At 40.2% G+C, this 19,363-nt stretch overlaps 1 protein-coding gene across 1 annotated transcript in view; it reads left to right on the plus strand.

The window, feature by feature from the left end:
- The first annotated feature begins 774 nt into the window (after nt 1–774).
- Nucleotides 775–19,363, plus strand: part of NCBP2L (nuclear cap binding protein subunit 2 like) — a 57,634-nt gene continuing 39,045 nt past the window's right edge. The window contains exons 1-2 of the mRNA XM_043895865.1: nt 775–790; nt 6,662–7,156. Coding sequence (XP_043751800.1) covers nt 775–790; nt 6,662–7,156 — 511 coding nt within the window. The remainder of the gene's footprint in view (nt 791–6,661; nt 7,157–19,363) is intronic.

Below are 19,363 nucleotides of genomic sequence, written 5' to 3' on the forward strand. Positions count from 1 at the left end.
CTGGCGGGGCTGGGCCAGTCCGCAGCCGGCTAGCTCCTCTGGACTTGCTCGGTTCCTTTGTTCTGCGAACGGCCGGCAGTGTGTTCGGGCCGGTTAATTTTCTCTCTCTCTTTTGCTATCCCACAGTTTAAGTTGCTATCTCACAAAAGCTCCCTCCGATTGCCCTCAGGGCACTCAGGCCCAGCCCTTACCCTAAGCAATGCCGCCCGCTCCTCTCCGTTCCGCCCCCACTTGCTGGTGGCGGATGCGGGCGTCTGGGGTACTTTTCTGTTGGGAGTTGCTATTAGGCACATAATCTGTGGGTTTTATTTATTTTTCCTCCCAGTTAGGTTGCCCTCCGAGATTCGAAAACTTCCCCTAGACCCGCCAGTGAGAGGGTTTCCTGGTGTTTGGAAACTTCCTCTATTAAGACTCCCTTCCCGGGACGGGTCTCCGTCCCTAGCTCTTTTGTCTCTCTTTTTATCTTTTATATTTTGTCCTACCTCCTTTCGAAGACAATGGGCTGCTTTTCTGGGTGCCTGATGTCCTCAGCTAGTGATCAGAAGTTGTTTTGTGAAGTTTGCTCTGCGTTCAGTTGTTCTTTCAATGAATTTGTAGGAGAGAAAGTGGTCTCCCCCTCCTATTCCTCCACCATCTTGGCTCCTCCCCTGTGTTGGCTTTAAAAAGTCACTTCTTCACATTTGTTGAGCACCTCCTTTGGGTCAGATACTTGATATTTACTAACCAAGTTGTCTAGAATTTCAGTGGTAGAGGTTCTCTGTTCTCTCTTACGCCATGGGTCCAGGAGATGGTATAGCTACCTTCTTCCCAGCCTTCTTCCTCATATCCACTGCTCTCCAGGTCTCTCACTTATTGAGGATCTCGGCATCTCACTTATAGTCTCCCCAACTCTGGCCCTTATCCTGAGTGACTTTAATGTCCTTGTAAATGACCCATGTCCAAGATTCATCCTTTCAATTTCCTTCCCTCACCCCACCCTGCCACAGAGTTGCATCCCTACATGTCCTACCTCCTTTCTTCCTACTTTGCAGGAACTGCTTATGATTTGGAGCCTATTCTCTCCCACTTCCTTGACCTCTCTTCTTCAGTTATCACCTCACTCATCTGTATCTTCAACCTTTCTTTGTCTTTTTACTGGCTGTTTCCCCATCAGCATTTAGATATGTACGACTTTCTCCTGTTACAAAAGAAACAGACATGGACCTGGACATTATCATACTAAGTGAAGGAAGTCAGAGAGAGAAAGACAAAAATCATAAGATATCACAAATATATGGAATCTAAAGAATTGATACAAATGAATTATTTACAAAACAGAAACAGACTCACAGACATTGAAAACAAACTTATAGTTGCCAAAAGGGAAAGGAGGAGGGAGGGATAAACTAAGAGTTTGGGATTGATAGATACAAACTACTATATAGAGAATAGATAAGCAACAAGATCCTACTGTATAGTGCAGAGAACTATAGTCAATATCTTGTAATAAACTATAATGAAAAAGAATCTTAAAAAATATACATATATATGTATGTATACATTCATATGGGTTTCTCTGGTGGCTCAGACAGTAAAGAATCCACCTGCAATGCAGGAGACCTAGGTTCAATCCCTGGGTTGGGAAGATCCCCTGGAGGAGGTCATGGCAACCTATTCCAGTTTCTTGCCTGGAGCATACCATGGACAGAGGAGCCTGGTGGGCTACAGTCCATGGGGTCTCAAAGAGTTGGACATGACTGAGCAACCAACACAACAACAACAATACATACATGTATATATATACATATATATATACATACATATATATGTCAGTATGCATGTATATATGTATGTGTATATATATATATATATCTGAATCATGTTGTTGTATACCAGAAACTAATACAACATTGTAAATCAATTATACTTCAACTTTTAAAAAAAGAAGCAAACTCTCCTTTGGCTCTATCTTTAACTGGTGCTCACCGTATTCCACCCACTATCACAGTTGCCTTTCACAAGAATAGTCTACACTCATTTCCTCACCTCCCATTCAAAAGCCAGCCCTGCCTCCCTCCACATCCCACCTCCCACCTCACCCCAACCCCAGTCTGGCTTTTCTGATCCCAGAACACAACGGTTACTGCTCTTGTTAAGGAAGCTAATGATATCCTGATTGCCAAATCCAATGAACAATTTTAAGTATTTGTTTTAACAAACCTCTGTTTTACTGGACATCTTGCTGCTGCATTTAATATCTAACTCTCATTCCATTTCTGTCCTCATGCCTCTCTTGAAAGTGTCTACTGCTTGGCTTTGGTGATGCTGCTCCTCTCCTGATTCTCCTCATTCTTCTCTAGTTACTCCTTTATATGCTTCTTTGTGGACTCTACCTCTGCCACCCTTTAAATGCTGGTCTTTCCCAGGATTTTTCTGATTCTATACCTTTCCCCAAACTGTGGAAAATTCTTCAAGAGATGGGAATACCACACCACCTGACCTGCCTGCTGAGAAATCTGTATGCAGGTCAAGAAGCAACAGTTAGAACTGGACATGGAGCAATAGACAAGTTCCAAATTGGGAAAGGAGTACGTCAAGGCTGTATATTGTTACACTGCTTCTTTAACTTATATGCAGAATACATCATGTGAAATGCCCAGCTGGATGAAGCACAAGCTGGAATCAAGATTGCCAGGAGAAATATCAATAACCTCAGATATGCAGATGTCTCTACCCTTATGGCAGAAAGCAGAGAAGAACTAAAGAGCCTCTTGATGAAAGTGAAAGAGAAGAGTGAAAAAATTGGCTTAAAACTCAACATTGAGAAAATTAAGATCATGGCATCTGGTTCCATCACTTCATGGCAAATAGGTGGGGAAACAATGGAAACAGTGACAGACTTTATTTTCTTGGACTCCAAAATCACTGCAGATGGTGACTGCAGCCATGCAATTAAAAGATGCTTGCTCGTTGGAAGAAAAGCTATGACCAACCTAGACAGCATATTAAAAAGCAGAGACATTACTTTACCAACAGAGGTCCATCTAGTCAAAGCAATGGTTTTTCCAGTAGTCATGTATGAATGTGAGAGTTGGACTATAAAGAAAGCTGAGCACCAAAGAATTGATGCTTTGAACTGTGTTGTTGGAGAAGACTCTTGAGAGTCCCTTGGACTGCAAGGAGATGGAACCAGTCAATCCTAAAGGAGATCAGTCCTGAATATTCATTGGAAGGACTGATGCTGAAGCTGAAACTCCAATACCTTGGCCATCTGATGTGAAGAACTTACTCATAGGAAAAAACCCTGATGCTAGAAAAGATTGAGGGCAGGAGGAGAAGGTGATGATAGTGGATGAGATGGTTGGATGACGTTACTGACTCAATGGACATGAGTTTGAGCAAGCCCCGGAAGTTGGTGATGGACAGGGAAGCCTGGTGTACTGCAGTCCATGGGGTCGCAAAGAGTCAGACATGACTGAGCAACTGAACTGAACTGAACAGTGTTTTAAGGCCTATGAAAAGTGAAAATGAAAGTCGCTCAGTCGTATCCAACTCTTTACAACCCCATGGACTGTAGCCTGCCAGACTCCTCTGTCCATGTGATTCTCCAGGCAAGCATACTGGAGTGGGTATCCATTCCCTCCTCCAAGGAATCTTCCTGACCCAGGGATCAAACCTGGATCTCCTATGTCTCTGGCATTGGCAGGCAGATTCCTTACTGTCTGCGCCACCACTGATAGGTGTTTCCCCCTATGACATTGTCACAGTACTTGCTTCAAGGTTCATGTTTTGATCCCCAGTTTATAGATGAGGAAACTGAAATCACTATGGTTAACTACTTTCCTGAGGGTCACATTGATAATAAATGGTGAAGTTTAGGTTTGAACTGAGGTCTTTTGACTTCAAAATTTATGCTTGATTCATAACACTACAAGAGTCAGCCTGAAATCACAAGATGCAGGTTTGATCCCTGGGTCAGGAAGATCCCCTAGAGAAGGAAATGGCAGCCCATTCCCCATTCCAGTATTCTTGCCCTGAAAACTCCACGGACAGAGGAGCCTGGCAGGCTATAGTCCATGGGGTTGCAAAGAGTAGGACAGGACTGGGCAACTAACACTTTCACTGTTTTTTCTACTTTTCACAACACTACACTGGTTAAAAGGGGTGTCTCCACTGCTGACTGCCAGGCAAGGTATTCTCCAAGGTTGACTTGAATTCCTAGTGCTAGTACCTAGTGCTTACTGTTCCCCAAGGCAGCCATTCCATCTTTGGACATCCATATTCTGATCATTTTAAAAGCTCTTGTTTGTAGGAAGCCAAAATTATAAATGAGCTGAATAAGACACAGCCAAGAATAGAGCTTTTTGGCTCACTCCTACAACTTCCCTTCATGTGTGATACCAAATCATTCATTTGTTCAACTAGTTACAGGCTCATCGCAACAAACAGCTGGGGCACCCAGCCTGTATTTTGCTATCTCATCAACAAGGAAAATATGGGAAAGTTTGCTTAATGCCTGGATGGATTGCAACCCACTATAGATATCACATTCTCTGATCGGCCAATCTAGTAAAGAGATAAAAAAAAAAAAAAAAAGAAATGAAGTCTGGGAGGGATATTTGTTTTTAAAGGGGGCAATTTGTCAATGACTCAAAGTAATGAGTTTCCAGCAGAAAGTTCCCAGACTTTCAAACGTCACTGAAATGCTGTCAGGAAGAAGATTTGGGAGCAGTGGGCTTCCTACTGCTCTTCAAATGACATCTAAATAAGCAGGGCCCCCCATTTTTATTGCTTTGAATGGTACAGCACTGTTGTTTGCACCTGGTTTTATTTAGGCTCCCATTTCAGTTTTCCGTGCTTTTATTTTTCTTTGAGTTCTACCCTTGCACATGTTTCTTCTGTCTGGTTTGTTCCCTCAATTTCTACATTCTCCCCTCCCCCAAAACGCACATACACACATGCACACACCCTCCTTGTCATTTGAGAATCAGTGTACCCAGCCTTCCCTCTGGACACCCTCTCTGGTGCCTCCAAACTGAATAACTGTTCCTCCTCCTGTGTGATGTAGTGGAAAGTGCACACAATGTCTATCACAAAGTTGATGCCCAATAAACGTTAGTTTCATTCTCTCTTTCCCCCTGTATATCATTAAAACAGTATGGATCACACCATATTGTATTCTCTTGTTTACTTGCCCCCTGCATCAGTCAATTCTGAACTCGTGCATTCTTTCATTCAAGAGGTATTTATTCCATGTTTACTGTATGTGCAAGTCATTGTTCATGCTAGGTGCTGGGGATACAATAATTTCTGAAAATCATACTTACACTGTCTTTTTCATTTTTGCATTCATAGCACTTTGCATAGTGCCTGGCAAATAAAGATTGCTCATTGCAGGTTTTGTAAGAGAATGCATTTCCTCAGAAGAGTTTCTCCAAGTGTGGTCCTTAGACCACTTGCACCTAGATCACTGAAGGGCTCAGGTTACATGTTAAATGTCAGTTCTTGTTCTAGATCTACTGAGTCAGAATCTCTTAAGGGTGGACTTCAGGAAGCTGCATTTCAGTCTAGTTTGCAGATATTTCTTTCCCACTAAAATTTGGGAACCACTGCAAAATAGGAGTCAGGGGAGCAGGGAAAACTAATGCATATTTTTGAAAAGTGTAGCTAAAACCAGTTGAATCATGTTTAATGCCTCTGACTACAGTAAGAACATTTTGTAAAGGGGGAAAAGGGCATTCGTTAAAATTATCTGGGAAGGGTTTTTAAATAGACTTGGAATATTCAATTAATTATATTAAAGTTCTAAAGTCTAAGATAATAAGTGGAATTATTGCTAATAAAATCTAATCTTAATTTAGATCAAAGTTTGTAATGCCAGAGAGTTTTCATTTTTATATAACTACTTGTATATTGAGGGCTTCCCTGATAGCTCAGTTGGTAAATAATCCACCTGCAATGCAGGAGACCTGGGTTTGATCCCTGGGTTGGGAAGATCCCCTGGAGAAGGGAAAGGCTACCCACTCCAGTATTCTGGCCTGCAGAATTCCATGAACTGTACAGTTCATGGGGTCTCAAAGAGTCAGACACAATTGGGTGACTTTCACTTTCCCTTTTCACTTCACTTGTGTACTTGACAATATATAGAGATTTTGCCTAATTTAACAGTATAATATAGTGATTGCCATATTATAGGCCTGAATCACAAATTTGTTATTTTAAATTATGAGAGTATGTCACAACTATATTGGTACTTTGGCCCCTGGTTAGGTATGTTTTATCTGATGCCTAGTCCTTGATCAGAAGTGGTGGTAGTGCTCATTCTCCATGAAAATTTGATTCCTTTTACCATTTTATGCTGTATTTTCCCAGAGGGTACTGTTATTAAACGTGTTCTTTGGTAATAGATGAGGTATGTACAACATCTGAGTCAACCTAAGGCAGCATAACTTCCCTTTCAGGAAGACTTGCAAAACTGGATTTTATGACCATGTTCCTGGGACTTGGAACTTAGCATTTTTGGTTTGCCTTGATGTGATTTTCACAATCAAGAGCTGAGGTTGTCTATGCCTTGATGCAAACCTCAAATACACACAAGTTTGTATTTCAGTTTCCCTCCTTGTAACTTTACTTTCTTTAAAATTTAATTTAGGGCTTCTTTGGTGGTGTCACTACTGCTAAGCTGGATCCTCACGGTGCCCACATGGTGCCACATCCAATGACCTAAGCATTCTGTGCAATGACTCTTCCCTGGAGCTGAGCGAGTACTGGGACCAGAAGTTTAGTGGTGACAACGATGAGCAAGAAAGATTACTGATAGAAAGCTCCACACTTTATGTGGGGAATCTTTCCTTTTATACAACCGAAGAGCAAATATATGAGCTCTTTAGTAGATGTGGTGACATCAAGAATGTTTATATGGGCCTGGATAAAATAAAGAAAATGGCCTGTGGTTTCTGTTTCATAGAATACTTTAACAGAGATGAGGCTGAAAATGCCATGCAATTCCTAAATGGCACCAGCCTAGATGACTGTATCATCTGCACAGACTGGGATCTAGGCTTTAGAGAGGGCAGACAATATGGCCGTGGTCAATCTGGGGGCCAGTTAAGAGATGAGTTTCAAGAAGACTTCAATGTTGATAGAGGAGGTTTTGGAAAACAGGCTCAGGTCCCTGGTAGGAGAGGAATCCACTCAAAAAGTCTTTGTTAAAGAACAATGCCAGGCCAGCAAATAGCCCATTTCATAACAAATTTAAATTACTTTATTTGCTGGGCAGAAGCCTTATTGATGTATTTTTTCTCTCTGAAATGATATTAAATGGTGCAAACAAAAATAGTCTCTTGTTCTTATCTTAATTTTGAGACTGGTTGTCAGGTTACCAGTTTGATCATCAGGTGGTCAAATGTGAAATGTCCTTCAGGAATTAACTATGTGAGATATGAGTCGTGAAAAGTACAACTTCCCATTCAGGAAGATGTCAGCTGGATTTTATGACCATGTTCCCAGAACCTGAAGTGATCATTTTATAGACTTTGCATAAAATAAAGTAAAATAATTGGAAACAACTTAAAAAGTCATTAAAGGAATGTAAGCACATTATTATAAAGTATTTAAAAAGTCCAGAAGAGACTATAAGGGAAGCAAAAATCCCCCTGCCCCACCTCTTCCTATCCTAGGCCTATTCCCTGGGTGATAACTTTCAATTATTTTAGCAGCTTGTTTTGGTATCTTATGGCAGAAAGTGAAAAAGAACTAAAGAGCCTCTTGATGAAAGTGAAAGAGGAGAGTGAAAAAGTTGGCTTAAAGCTCAACATTCAGAAAACTAAGATCATGGCATCTGGTCCCATCACTTCATGGGAAATAGATGGGGAAACAATGGAAACAGTGAGAGACTATTTTCTTGGACTCCAAAATCACTGCAGGTGGTGACTGCAGCCACACAATTAAAAGACACTTGCTCCTTGGAAGAAAGGCTATGACCAACCTAGACAGCATATTAAAAAGCAGAGACATTACTTTACCAACAGAGGTCCATCTAGTCAAAGCAATGGTTTTTCCAGTAGTCATGTATGAATGTGAGAGTTGGACTATAAAGAAAGCTGAGCACCAAAGAATTGATGGTTTTGAACTGTGGTGTTGGAGAAGACTCTTGAGAGTCCCTTGGACTGCAAGGAGATCCAACCAGTCCATCCTAAAGGAGATCAGTCCTGAGTGTTCATTGGAAGGACTGATGCTGAAGCTGAAACTCCAATACTTTGGCCACTTGATGCAAAAAACTGACTCATTGGAAAAGACCCTTATGCTGGGAAAGATTGAAGGCGGGAGGAGAAGGGGATGATAGAGGATGAGATGGTTGGATGACATTACTGACTCGATGGACATGAGTTTGAGCAAGCCCTGGGAGTTGGTGATGGACAGGGAAGCCTGGTATGCTACAGTCCATGGGGTCACAAAGAGTCAGACATGACTGAGCTACTGAACTGAACTGACTTTGGTTTATTTCCTGGTAGTTTTCTCCATATTTCTAAATAACATGACTACTTACACGGTTTATTTTAATTTTAAATGTCATCTATTGACTTTCTGCTTTCAGAGATGAGGATGTAGCTCAATTACACCCCCACTGGCACTTCTCTTCTCTCAATCCTCTCAGTATAGTTTATAACATTTTACTTACATTTTATATTGTTATATAACATAGGTTAGCTTATTCTGCAGTGACAAACAACCCCAAAAGCCTTAGTGGCTTAAAATCACTGAAGTCTGCTCCTCAAACTACATTCTCATTGCTGATTGCCTGGGGGGTCTGCTCCATGCCATGATCATCCTCCTTTGGGGGCCCAAAAGGCTTATCCACTATCAGTCACGTGAATCAGTTATGGTAATTCCCTCTTTCTTGTTAGTGATTGGTTTAGGAATCCAGGCTTAAGCCAATCAGAGGTTTACAATCCCATGAGATTAGTTATTAATAAGGCCATAGGTGGACAGTGACCAATGGGGACCCCAGTAAGACAGAAATGAAGGATTTTTAATTTATATTTGAATGAACCATTGTCTCTCTCCTTCCCACTGCATATGAATAAGTATGTGTACAGAGATTGTTACAAATGGCCTTCTTACAACCACAAGAGAAACAAGCCCTGGGATGAATTGGGCTCTTTAGATGATGGGAAGAAGAACCAAAGCAACTGTGTCTTTCATGAAATTACACAGATGCTGAATCAACTAGCCTGGTAGCACACACTATTTCTGGATATCCTATTATGTGAGATAATACAGTATTTTATCCTGTAAACCAGCTTGTTGACATGCAGCTGAAAGTACCCTGATACCAAATACTTTTTCTTAATTTTATTCTTGTATAAAGGATTTAAACTGATTTCTCATGAGCCCAAACATACCTCTCCAGGGTTCATGACCTTTTATCTGGGAATTTTGATAAAATCCCCATCTTACTCCCGATTTCTTCACCCTGTGTCCTGATGTTATTTCTCTCATCAGTAACATAATTTCCTGAGTAGGAGAAGAAAGGGAATGTCAATTTTTATGACTGTTAAGTTCTGGGTATTTTGATGGAGGCTTTAAAACACAATTTCATTTATTCTTAGCAACTCTATGCCCCTTACATAGGTGAGAAAACGGAGGCTCAGAGAGGTAAGGGCACCAACTAGTAAGTGGCAGAGCTGGGGTTCAAACCAAGGAGTCTCCATCGAAGGTGGTGTTAAGCAGGGTACTCTATTGTCTCTTTCCCTTATCTTCAGTCAGGACAGGAGGTCCAAACCTCTATTAGAGTTTTATTTCTCCAGAAATTGTCCCACTGACCACATCATATCTGAGCTCTCTCTCCCTCAAGCAAGCTTCTCAAGCCTTTCTGTCTGATGTCGGGAATTTCACCCAGCCATATTTGTTTCTACTCTCTGCGAGAAAGAGGAGCACCTGACATGCATTTCTGGCCAATTTAGCTTACTCTGCATACAGCAATGGAGTTTACTGAGTTTTTAGTGTCTCCTCTTTGCAACTTCCCTAAAATAGAAAAAGAGACTTTTCAAGTCATGGGATTAAAATTTTGTTTTTATCACAGGATGTTTCTAGAGGAGTACCTTGGCATATCTCCCAGCCACTCCTCCTAGTGGCTACCCACTTAGCCTGCTCCCAAATATGTCTTTAAACATTTAACAATGTCTTATGAAGCATACTGTCAGTTAAATTAAAGGAACTTTCATACTGTGTGGCTAGAGGACTCTTCCAGTAGTTCTTACAATAAAACATATTCTTCAAAATCATGTTGAATAAATCAGTAGACTAAAGGATAAAAATCAGATGATAATCTTAATAGATGCAGAAAAAATATTTGAAAAAATTCAATTCTCTTTGCACAACAAAAATGACCAACAAAATAAGAATAGAACAGAACTTCTTCACTTGATAAAAGGTATCTATGAAAACCCCATCGTCAATGGTGAAAGACTGAAAGTTTTCCCTCTAAGATCAGGAACAATAGACTTTTGTTCAATATTGTGCTGGAGATTTTAAGCTAAGATTAATTAGGCAAGAAAATGAAATAAAAGTCATTCATATTGAAAAGGAAAAAGTAAACTTCTTTATTTGCAGGTTGCATGATCTTGTAGAGAGAAAATCCCAAGGAGTCCACTAAAAAGAGAACTACTAGAGCTAATAGTTCAGCAAAGTTACAGGAGATAAAATCAATATACAAAAATCAATTGCACTTCTATGAACTGGGAATAAAAAATCCAAAATGAAATTAAGAAAGCAATTCCATTTAAAATAGCATAAAAAGGAATAAAATACTTAGGAAAAAATGCAAGAAGTGTCTAATTTGCACTCTGAAAACTACAAAATATTGTTTGAAAGAAATTGAAGAAGGCTTAAATAAATGGAAAAAGTATCCCATATTAATGGGTTGGAAGACTTATTAATATTGTTAAGAGGACAATATCTCTCAAATTGATCAGTAGCTTCAATCCAATTCCTATTGAAACCCCAGCTGGCAGGTTTAAAAAAAAATTGACAGGCTGATCCAAAAGCTCATATGGAAACGTAATAGAATAGCTTTAAAAAATCTTGAAAAAGAAGAACCAAGGGGAGCGGTCCTAAGATGGCAGAGGAATAGGACAGGGAGACCACTTTCTCCCCTCCAAATTCATCAAAAGATCATTTGAACTCTGAGCAAATTTGAACACTGAGCAAAACAACTTCTGAATGCTGGTGGAGGACACCAGGTACCCAGAAAGGCAGCCCATTGTCTTCGAAAGGAGGTAGGACAAAATATAAAAGATAAACAGAGAGACAAAAGAGTTAGGGACGGAGACCTGTCCCAGGGAGGGAGTCGGGAAGAAGGAGAAGTTTCCAAACACCAGGACACAACTCCCAGTAGAGAAGTAGCTCAGACACTCGTGTCCACCTCCAGCAAGCGGGGACTGAACAGGGAGGTGTGGGTTGCATGCTTAGGGTAAGGACCAGGCCTGAATGCCCTGAGGACAATCTGAGGGAGCTAACGTGAGATAGCAACCCAAACTGTGGGATAGCCAGAGAGAGAGAGAGGGAAAAAAAACGAGAGAGAGAACTTTCCTGTGAAAAGCTCTAACCTAAGGCACAGCTGGGTCCACTCACAGAACAAGGGACTGAGCGAATACCAGAGGAGAGCTAGCTGGCTTCGGACTGGCCCACCCCCCGCCGGAGGCAGAGAGGCAGGCAGGAGACAGTCAGAGCCAGAAGGTGACGGGCAATCTTGGCCCTGGAGACAGCATCCTCTACCAAACTGTGAGCAGGCTCCCTGTTGCTAACCAAGTCTTCTTGGGATCTTGGATGGTTGACATCCACCAGGAGGGTCGCAGCCAGAGATCAGCTCCCCAGAGGAGACACATGGCACACCTGAGACGGTGCTCCTGAGCGCACCCAGGAAACTGAGCTACTGAGACTGGGGAGGTGATAAGATGCACCGTCCACCTAGGGAGAGTGTGCTTGCCAAACACCTGGTTGCCTGAGCTGCTCAGACCTGGGAAGGACACAAAACACAGGCCCAACCAAGTCTGCCTTTGTGGAGTACTCGAGAACCTGAACCTGAGCAGCTTAGACCTGGGAAGTGCAAACAACCCAAGGCTCACTTTAGACAGATCCCCTGCAGAGCAATCTGGAGCCTGAGCAGTGTAGACTGGCAAAGTACACACGCCATGAGTGGGGGCAAACCCAGTGTGGCCTAGACACGGTGAGCATTTCCCACACATGCCAGCGGGATTTGTTTGCAGTGTTCCTCCCTCTCCACAGCACGACTGAACAAGTGAGCCTAAATAAGTGTCCGCCTTCGCCCCCTTGTGTCAGGGCAGAAATTAGACACTGAGGAGACTTGCAAACAGAGGAAAACAAAAATAAACAAAGAAGAGGGAACCGCTTTGGAAGTGACAGGTACAACAGATTAAAACCCTGTAGTTAGCACTGACTACATTGAAAGGGGCCTATAAACCTTGAGAAGAAGTATAAGATAGAACAAGGAACTATCTGGAACTGAACTGACCCCACACTGCCCTCAACAACTCCAGAGAAATTCCTAGATATTTTTTTTACTATTATCATTTAAAAATTAAAAAAATTTTTCTCATTTATTTTTATTAGTTGAAGGCTAATTACAATATTGCAGTGGTTTTTGCCATACATTGACATGAATTAGACATGGATTTACATGTGTTCCCCATCCCAGTCCCCCTCCCACCTCCCTCCCCATCCCAGCCCTCTGGGTCTTCCCGGTGTACAAGCCCTGAGCACTTGTCTCATGCATCCAACCTGGGCTGGTAATCTGTTTCACCCTTGATAGTATACTTGTTTCAATGCTATTCTCTCAGAACATCCCACCCTCGCCTTCTCCCACAGAGTCCCAAAGTCTGTTCTATATATCTGTGTCTCTTTTTCTGTTTTGCATATAGGGTTATTGTTACCATCTTTTAAAATTCCATATATATGCATTAGTATACTGTATTGGTCTTTATCTTTCTGGCTTACTTCACTCTGTATAATGGGCTCTAGTTTCACCCATCTCATTAGAACTGATTCAAATGAATTCTTTTTAATGGCTGAGTAATATTCCATGGTGTATATGTACCACAGCTTCCTTATCCATTCGTCTGCTGATGGGCATCTAGGTTGCTTCCATGTCCTGGCTATTATAAACAGTGCTGCGATGAACATTGGGGTGCATGTGTCTCTTTCAGATCTGGTTTCCTCAGTGTGTATGCCCAGGAGTGGGATTACTGGGTCATATGGCAGTTCTATTTCCATTTTTTTAAGGAATCTCCACACTGTTCTCCATAGCAGCTGTACTAGTTTGCATTCCCACCAACAGTGTAAGAGGGTTCCCTTTTCTCCACACCCTCTCCAGCATTTATTGCTTGTAGACTTTTGGATAGCAGCCATCCTGACTGGCGTGTAATGGTATCTCATTGTGGTTTTGATTTGCATTTCTCTGATAATGAGTGATGTGGAGCATCTTTTCATGTGTTTGTTAGCCATCTGTATGTCTTCTTTGGAGAAATGTCTGTTTAGTTCTTTGGCCCATTTTTTGATTGGGTCATTTATTTTTCTGGAATTGAGCTTCAGGAGTTGCTTGTATATTTTTGAGATTAATCCTTTGTCTGTTGCTTCATTTGCTATTATTTTCTCCCAATCTGAGGGCTGTCTTTTCACCTTACTTATAGTTTCCTTTGTTGTGCAAAAGCTTTTATGTTTCATTAGGTCCCATTTGTTTATTTTTGTTTTTATTTCCAATATTCTGGGAGGTGGATCATAGAGGATCCTGCTGTGATTCATGTCGGAGAGGGTTTTGCCTATGCTCTCCTCTAGGAGTTTGATAGTTTCTGGTCTTACATTTAGATCTTTAATCCATTTTGAGTCTATTTTTGTGTATGGTGTTAGAAAGTGTTCTAGTTTCATTCTTTTACAAGTGGTTGACCAGTTTTCCCAGCACCACTTGTTAAAGAGGTTGTCTTTTTTCCATTGTATATCCTTGCCTCCTTTGTCAAAGATAAGGTGTCCATAGGTTCGTGGATTTATCTCTGGGCTTTCTACTCTGTTCCGTTGATCTATGTTTCTGTCTTTGTTTCAGTAGCATACTCTCTTGATGACTGTGGCTTTGTTGTAGAGTCTGAAGTCAGGCAGGTTGATTCCTCCAGTTCCATTCTTCTTTCTCAGGATTACTTTGGCTATTTGGGGTTTTTTGTATTTCCATACAAATTGTGAAATTATTTGGTCTAGTTCTGTGAAAAATATCATTGGTAGCTTGATAGGGATTGCATTGAATCTATAGATTGCTTTGGGTAGTATAGACATTTTGACAATATTAATTCTTCCAATCCATGAACATGGTATGTTTCTCCACCTGTTTGTGTCCTCTTTGATTTCTTTCATCAGTGTTTTATAGTTTTCTATGTATAGGTCTTTTGTTTCTTTAGGTAGATATACTCCTAAGTATTTTATTCTTTTTGTTGCAATGGTGAATGGTATTGTTTCCTTAATTTCTCTTTCTGTTTTCTCATTGTTAGTGTATAGGAATGCAAGGGATTTCTGTGTGTTAATTTTATATCCTGCAACTTTACTATATTCGTTGATTAGCTCTAGTAATTTTCTGGTAGTCTTTAGGGTTTTCTATGTAGAGGATCATGTCATCGGCAAACAGCGAGAGTTTCACTTCTTCTTTTCCTATCTGGATTCCTTTTACTTCTTTTTCTGCTCTGATTGCTGTGGCCAGAACTTCCAACACTATGTTGAATAGTAGTGGTGAGAGCGGGCACCCTTGTCTTGTTCCTGATTTCAGGGGAAATGCTTTCAATTTTTCACCATTGAGGGTAATGCTTGCTGTGGGTTTGTCATATATAGCTTTTATTATGTTGAGGTATGTTCCTTCTATTCCTGCTTTCTGGAGAGTTTTAATCATAAATGGGTGTTGAATTTTGTCAAAGGCTTTCTCTGCATCTATTGAGATAATCATATGGTTTTTATCTTTCAATTTGTTAATGTGGTGTATTACATTGATTGATTTGCAGATATTAAAGAATCCTTGCATTCCTGGGATAAAGCCCACTTGGTCATGGTGTATGATCTTTTTAATATGTTGTTGGATTCTGTTTGCTAGAATTTTGTTAAGGATTTTTGCATCTATGTTCATCAGTGATATTGGCCTGTAGTTTTCTTTTTTTGTGGCATCTTTGTCTGGTTTTGGAATTAGGGTGATGGTGGCCTCATAGAATGAGTTTGGAAGCTTACCTCCATCTGAAATTTTCTGGAAGTGTTTGAGTAAGATAGGTGTTAGCTCTTCTCTAAATTTTTGGTAGAATTCAGCTGTGAAGTCATCTAGTCCTGGGCTTTTGTTTGCTGGAAGATTTCTGATTACAGTTTCGATTTCCTTGCTTGTGATGGCTCTGTTAAGATCTTCTATTTCTTTCTGGTTCAGTTTTGGAAAGTTATACTTTTCTAAGAATTTGTCCATTTCTTCCAAGTTGTCCATTTTATTGGCATAGAGCTGCTGGTAGTAGTCTCTTATGATCCTTTGTATTTCAGTGCTATCTGTTGTGATCTCTCCATTTTCATTTCTAATTTTGTTAATTTGATTCTTCTCTGTTTCTTAATGAGTCTTGTTAATGGTTTGTCAATTTTGTTTATTTTTTCAAAAAACCAGCTTTTAGCTTTGTTGATTTTTGCTATGGTCTCTTTAGTTTCTTTTGCATTTATTTCTGCCCTAATTTTTAAGATTTCTTTCCTTCTACTAACCCTGGGGTTCTTCATTTCTTCCTTCTCTAGTTGCTTTAGGTGTAGAGTTAGGTTATTTATTTGACTTTTTCTTGTTTCTTGAGATAAGCCTGTAATGCTATGAACCTTCCCCTTAGCACTGTTTTTATAGTGTCCCATAGGTTTTGGGTTGTTGTGTTTTCATTTTCATTCATTTCTATACATATTTTGATTTCTTTTTTGATTTCTTCTATGATTTGTTGGTTATTCAGAAGCGTGTTATTTAGCCTCCATATGTTTCAATTTTTAACAATTTTTTTCCTGTAATTGAGATCTAATCTTACTGCACTGTGGTCAGAAAAGATGACTGGAATGATTTCAATTTTTTTGAATTTTCCAAGACTAGATTTATGGCCCATGTATATGATCTATTCTGGAGAAGGTTCCATGTGCACTTGAGAAAAAGGTGAAGTTGACTGCTTTGGGGTGAAATGTCCTATAGATATCAATTAGTCTAGCTGGTCCATTGTGTCATTTAAGGTTTGTGTTTCCTTGTTAATTTTCTGTTTAGTTGATCTATCCATAGTTGTGAGTGGGGTATTAAAGTCTCCCACTATTACTGTGTTACTATTAATGTCCTCTTTCATACTCATTAACGTTTGCCATACATATTGCGGTGCTCCTATGTTGGGTGCATATATATTTATAATTGTTATATCTTCTTCTTGATCCTTTGATCATTATGTAGTGTCCTTCTTTGTCTCTTTTCACATCCTTTATTTGAAAGTCTATTTTATCTGATATAAGTATTGCGACTCCTGTTCTCCGTTTGCGTGAAATATTTTTTTCCAGCCCTTCACTTTTAGTCTGTATGTGTCTCTTGTTTTGAGGTGGGTCTCTTGTAGACAGCATATATAGGGGTCTTGTTTTTGTATCCATTCAGCCAATCTTTGTCTTTTGGTTGGGGCATTCAACCCATTTACATTTAAGGTAATTATTGATAGGTGTGGTCCCGTTGCCATTTACTTGGTTGTTTTGGGTTCACATTTATACAACCTTTCAGTGTTTCCTGTCTAGAGAAGATCCTTTAGCATTTGTTGAAGAGCTGGTTTGGTGGTGCTGAATTCTCTTGGCTTTTGCTTGTCTGTAAAGCTTTTGAATTCTCCTTCATATCTGAATGAGATCCTTGCTGGGTACAGTAATCTAGGTTGTAGGTTATTCTCCTTCATTACTTTCAGTACGTCCTGCCATTCCCTTCTGGCCTGAAGGGTTTCTATTGATAGGTCAGCTGTTATCCTTATGGGAATCCCTTTGTGTGTTATTTGTTGTTTCTCCGTTACTGCTTTTGATATTTGTTCTTTGCGTTTGATCTTTGTTAATTTGATTAATATGTGTCTTGGGGTGTTTTGCCTTGGGTTTATCCTGTTTGGGACTCTCTGGGTTTCTTGGTCTTGGGTGGCTATTTCCTTCCCCATTTTAGGGAAGTTTTCAGCTGTTATCTCCTCGAGTATTTTCTCATGGCCTTTCTTTTTGTCTTCTTCTTCTGGGACTCCTATGATTCGAATGTTGGGGCGTTTCACATTGTCCCAGAGGTCCCTGAGGTTGTCCTCATTTCTTTTGATTCTTTTTTCTTTTTTCCTCTCTGCTTCATTTATTTCCACCATTTTATCTTCTACCTCACTTATCCTATCTTCTTCCTCCGTTATTCTACTCTTGGTTCCCTCTAGAGTGTTTTTGATCTCATTGATTGTGTTATTCAATTTTTTTTTAATTTTTTTTTTTCCAGTGGGTTTTGTCATACATTGATATGAATCAGCCATGGATTTACATGTATTCCCAATCCCGATCCCCCCTCCCACCTCCCGCTCCACCCGATTCCTCTGGGTCTTCCCAGTGCACCAGGCCGGAGCACTTGTCTCATGCATCCCACCTGGGCTGGTGATCTGTTTCACCATAGATAGTATACATGCTGTTCTTTTGAAACATCCCACCCTCACATTCTCCCACAGAGTTCAAAAGTCTGTTCTGTATTTCTGTGTCTCTTTTTCTGTTTTGCATATAGGGTTATCGTTATCACCTTTCTAAATTCCATATATATGTGTTAGTATGCTGTAATGTTCTTTATCTTTCTGGCTTACTTCACTCTGTATAATGGGCTCCAGCTTCATCCATCTCATTAGGACTGGTTCAAATGAATTCTTTTTAATGGCTGAGTAATATTCCATGGTGTATATGTACCACAGCTTCCTTATCCATTCATCTGCTGATGGGCATCTAGGTTGCTTCCATGTCCTGGCTATTATAAACAGTGCTGCGATGAACATTGGGGTGCACGTGTCTCTTTCAGATCTGGTTTCCTCAGTGTGTATGCCCAGAAGTGGGATTGCTGGGTCATATGGCAGTTCTATTTCCAGTTTTTAAAGAAATCTCCACACTGTTTTCCATAGCGGCTGTACTAGTTTGCATTCCCACCAACAGTGTAAGAGGGTTCCCTTTTCTCCACACCCTCTCCAGCATTTATTGCTTGTAGACTTTTGGATAGCAGCCATCCTGACTGGCGTGTAATGGTATCTCATTGTGGTTTTGATTTGCATTTCTCTGATAATGAGTGATGTGGAGCATCTTTTCATGTGTTTGTTAGCCATCTGTATGTCTTCTTTGGAGAAATGTCTGTTTAGTTCTTTGGCCCATTTTTTGATTGGGTCATTTATTTTTCTGGAATTGAGCTTCAGGAGTTGCTTGTATATTTTTGAGATTAATCCTTTGTCTGTTGCTTCATTTGCTATTATTTTCTCCCAATCTGAGGGCTGTCTTTTCACCTTGCTTATAGTTTCCTTTGTAGTGCAAAAGCTTTTAAGTTTCATTAGGTCCCATTTGTTTAGTTTTGCTTTTATTTCCAATATTATGGGAGGTGGGTCATAGAGGATCTTGCTGTGATTTATGTCGGAGAGTGTTTTGCCTATGTTCTCCTCTAGGAGTTTTATAGTTTCTGGTCTGACATTTAGATCTTTAATCCATTTTGAGTTTATTTTTGTGTATGGTGTTAGAAAGTGTTCTAGTTTCATTCTTTTACAAGTGGTTGACCAGTTTTCCCAGCACCACTTGTTAAAGAGGTTGTCTTTTTTCCATTGTATATCCTTGCCTCCTTTGTCAAAGATAAGGTGTCCATAGGTTCGTGGATTTATCTCTGGGCTTTCTATTCTGTTCCATTGGTCTATATTTCTGTCTTTGTGCCAGTACCATACTGTCTTGATGACTGTGGCTTTGTAGTAGAGTCTGAAGTCAGGCAGGTTGATTCCTCCAGTTCCATTCTTCTTTCTCAAGATTATTTTGGCTATTCGAGGTTTTTTGTATTTCCATACAAATTGTGAAATTCTTTGGTCTAGTTCTGTGAAAAATACCGTTGGTAGCTTGATAGGGATTGCATTGAATCTATAGACTGCTTTGGGTAGAATAGCCATTTTGACAATATTGATTCTTCCAATCCATGAACACGGTATGTTTCTCCATCTGTTTGTGTCCTCTTTGATTTCTTTCATCAGTGTTTTATAGTTTTCTATGTATAGGTCCTTTGTTTCTTTAGGTAGATATACTCCTAAGTATTTTATTCTTTTTGTTGCAATGGTGAATGGTATTGTTTCCTTAATTT

Source organism: Cervus elaphus, chromosome X (genome assembly GCF_910594005.1).
Source record: "Cervus elaphus chromosome X, mCerEla1.1, whole genome shotgun sequence".
NCBI lineage: Eukaryota > Metazoa > Chordata > Mammalia > Artiodactyla > Cervidae > Cervus > Cervus elaphus.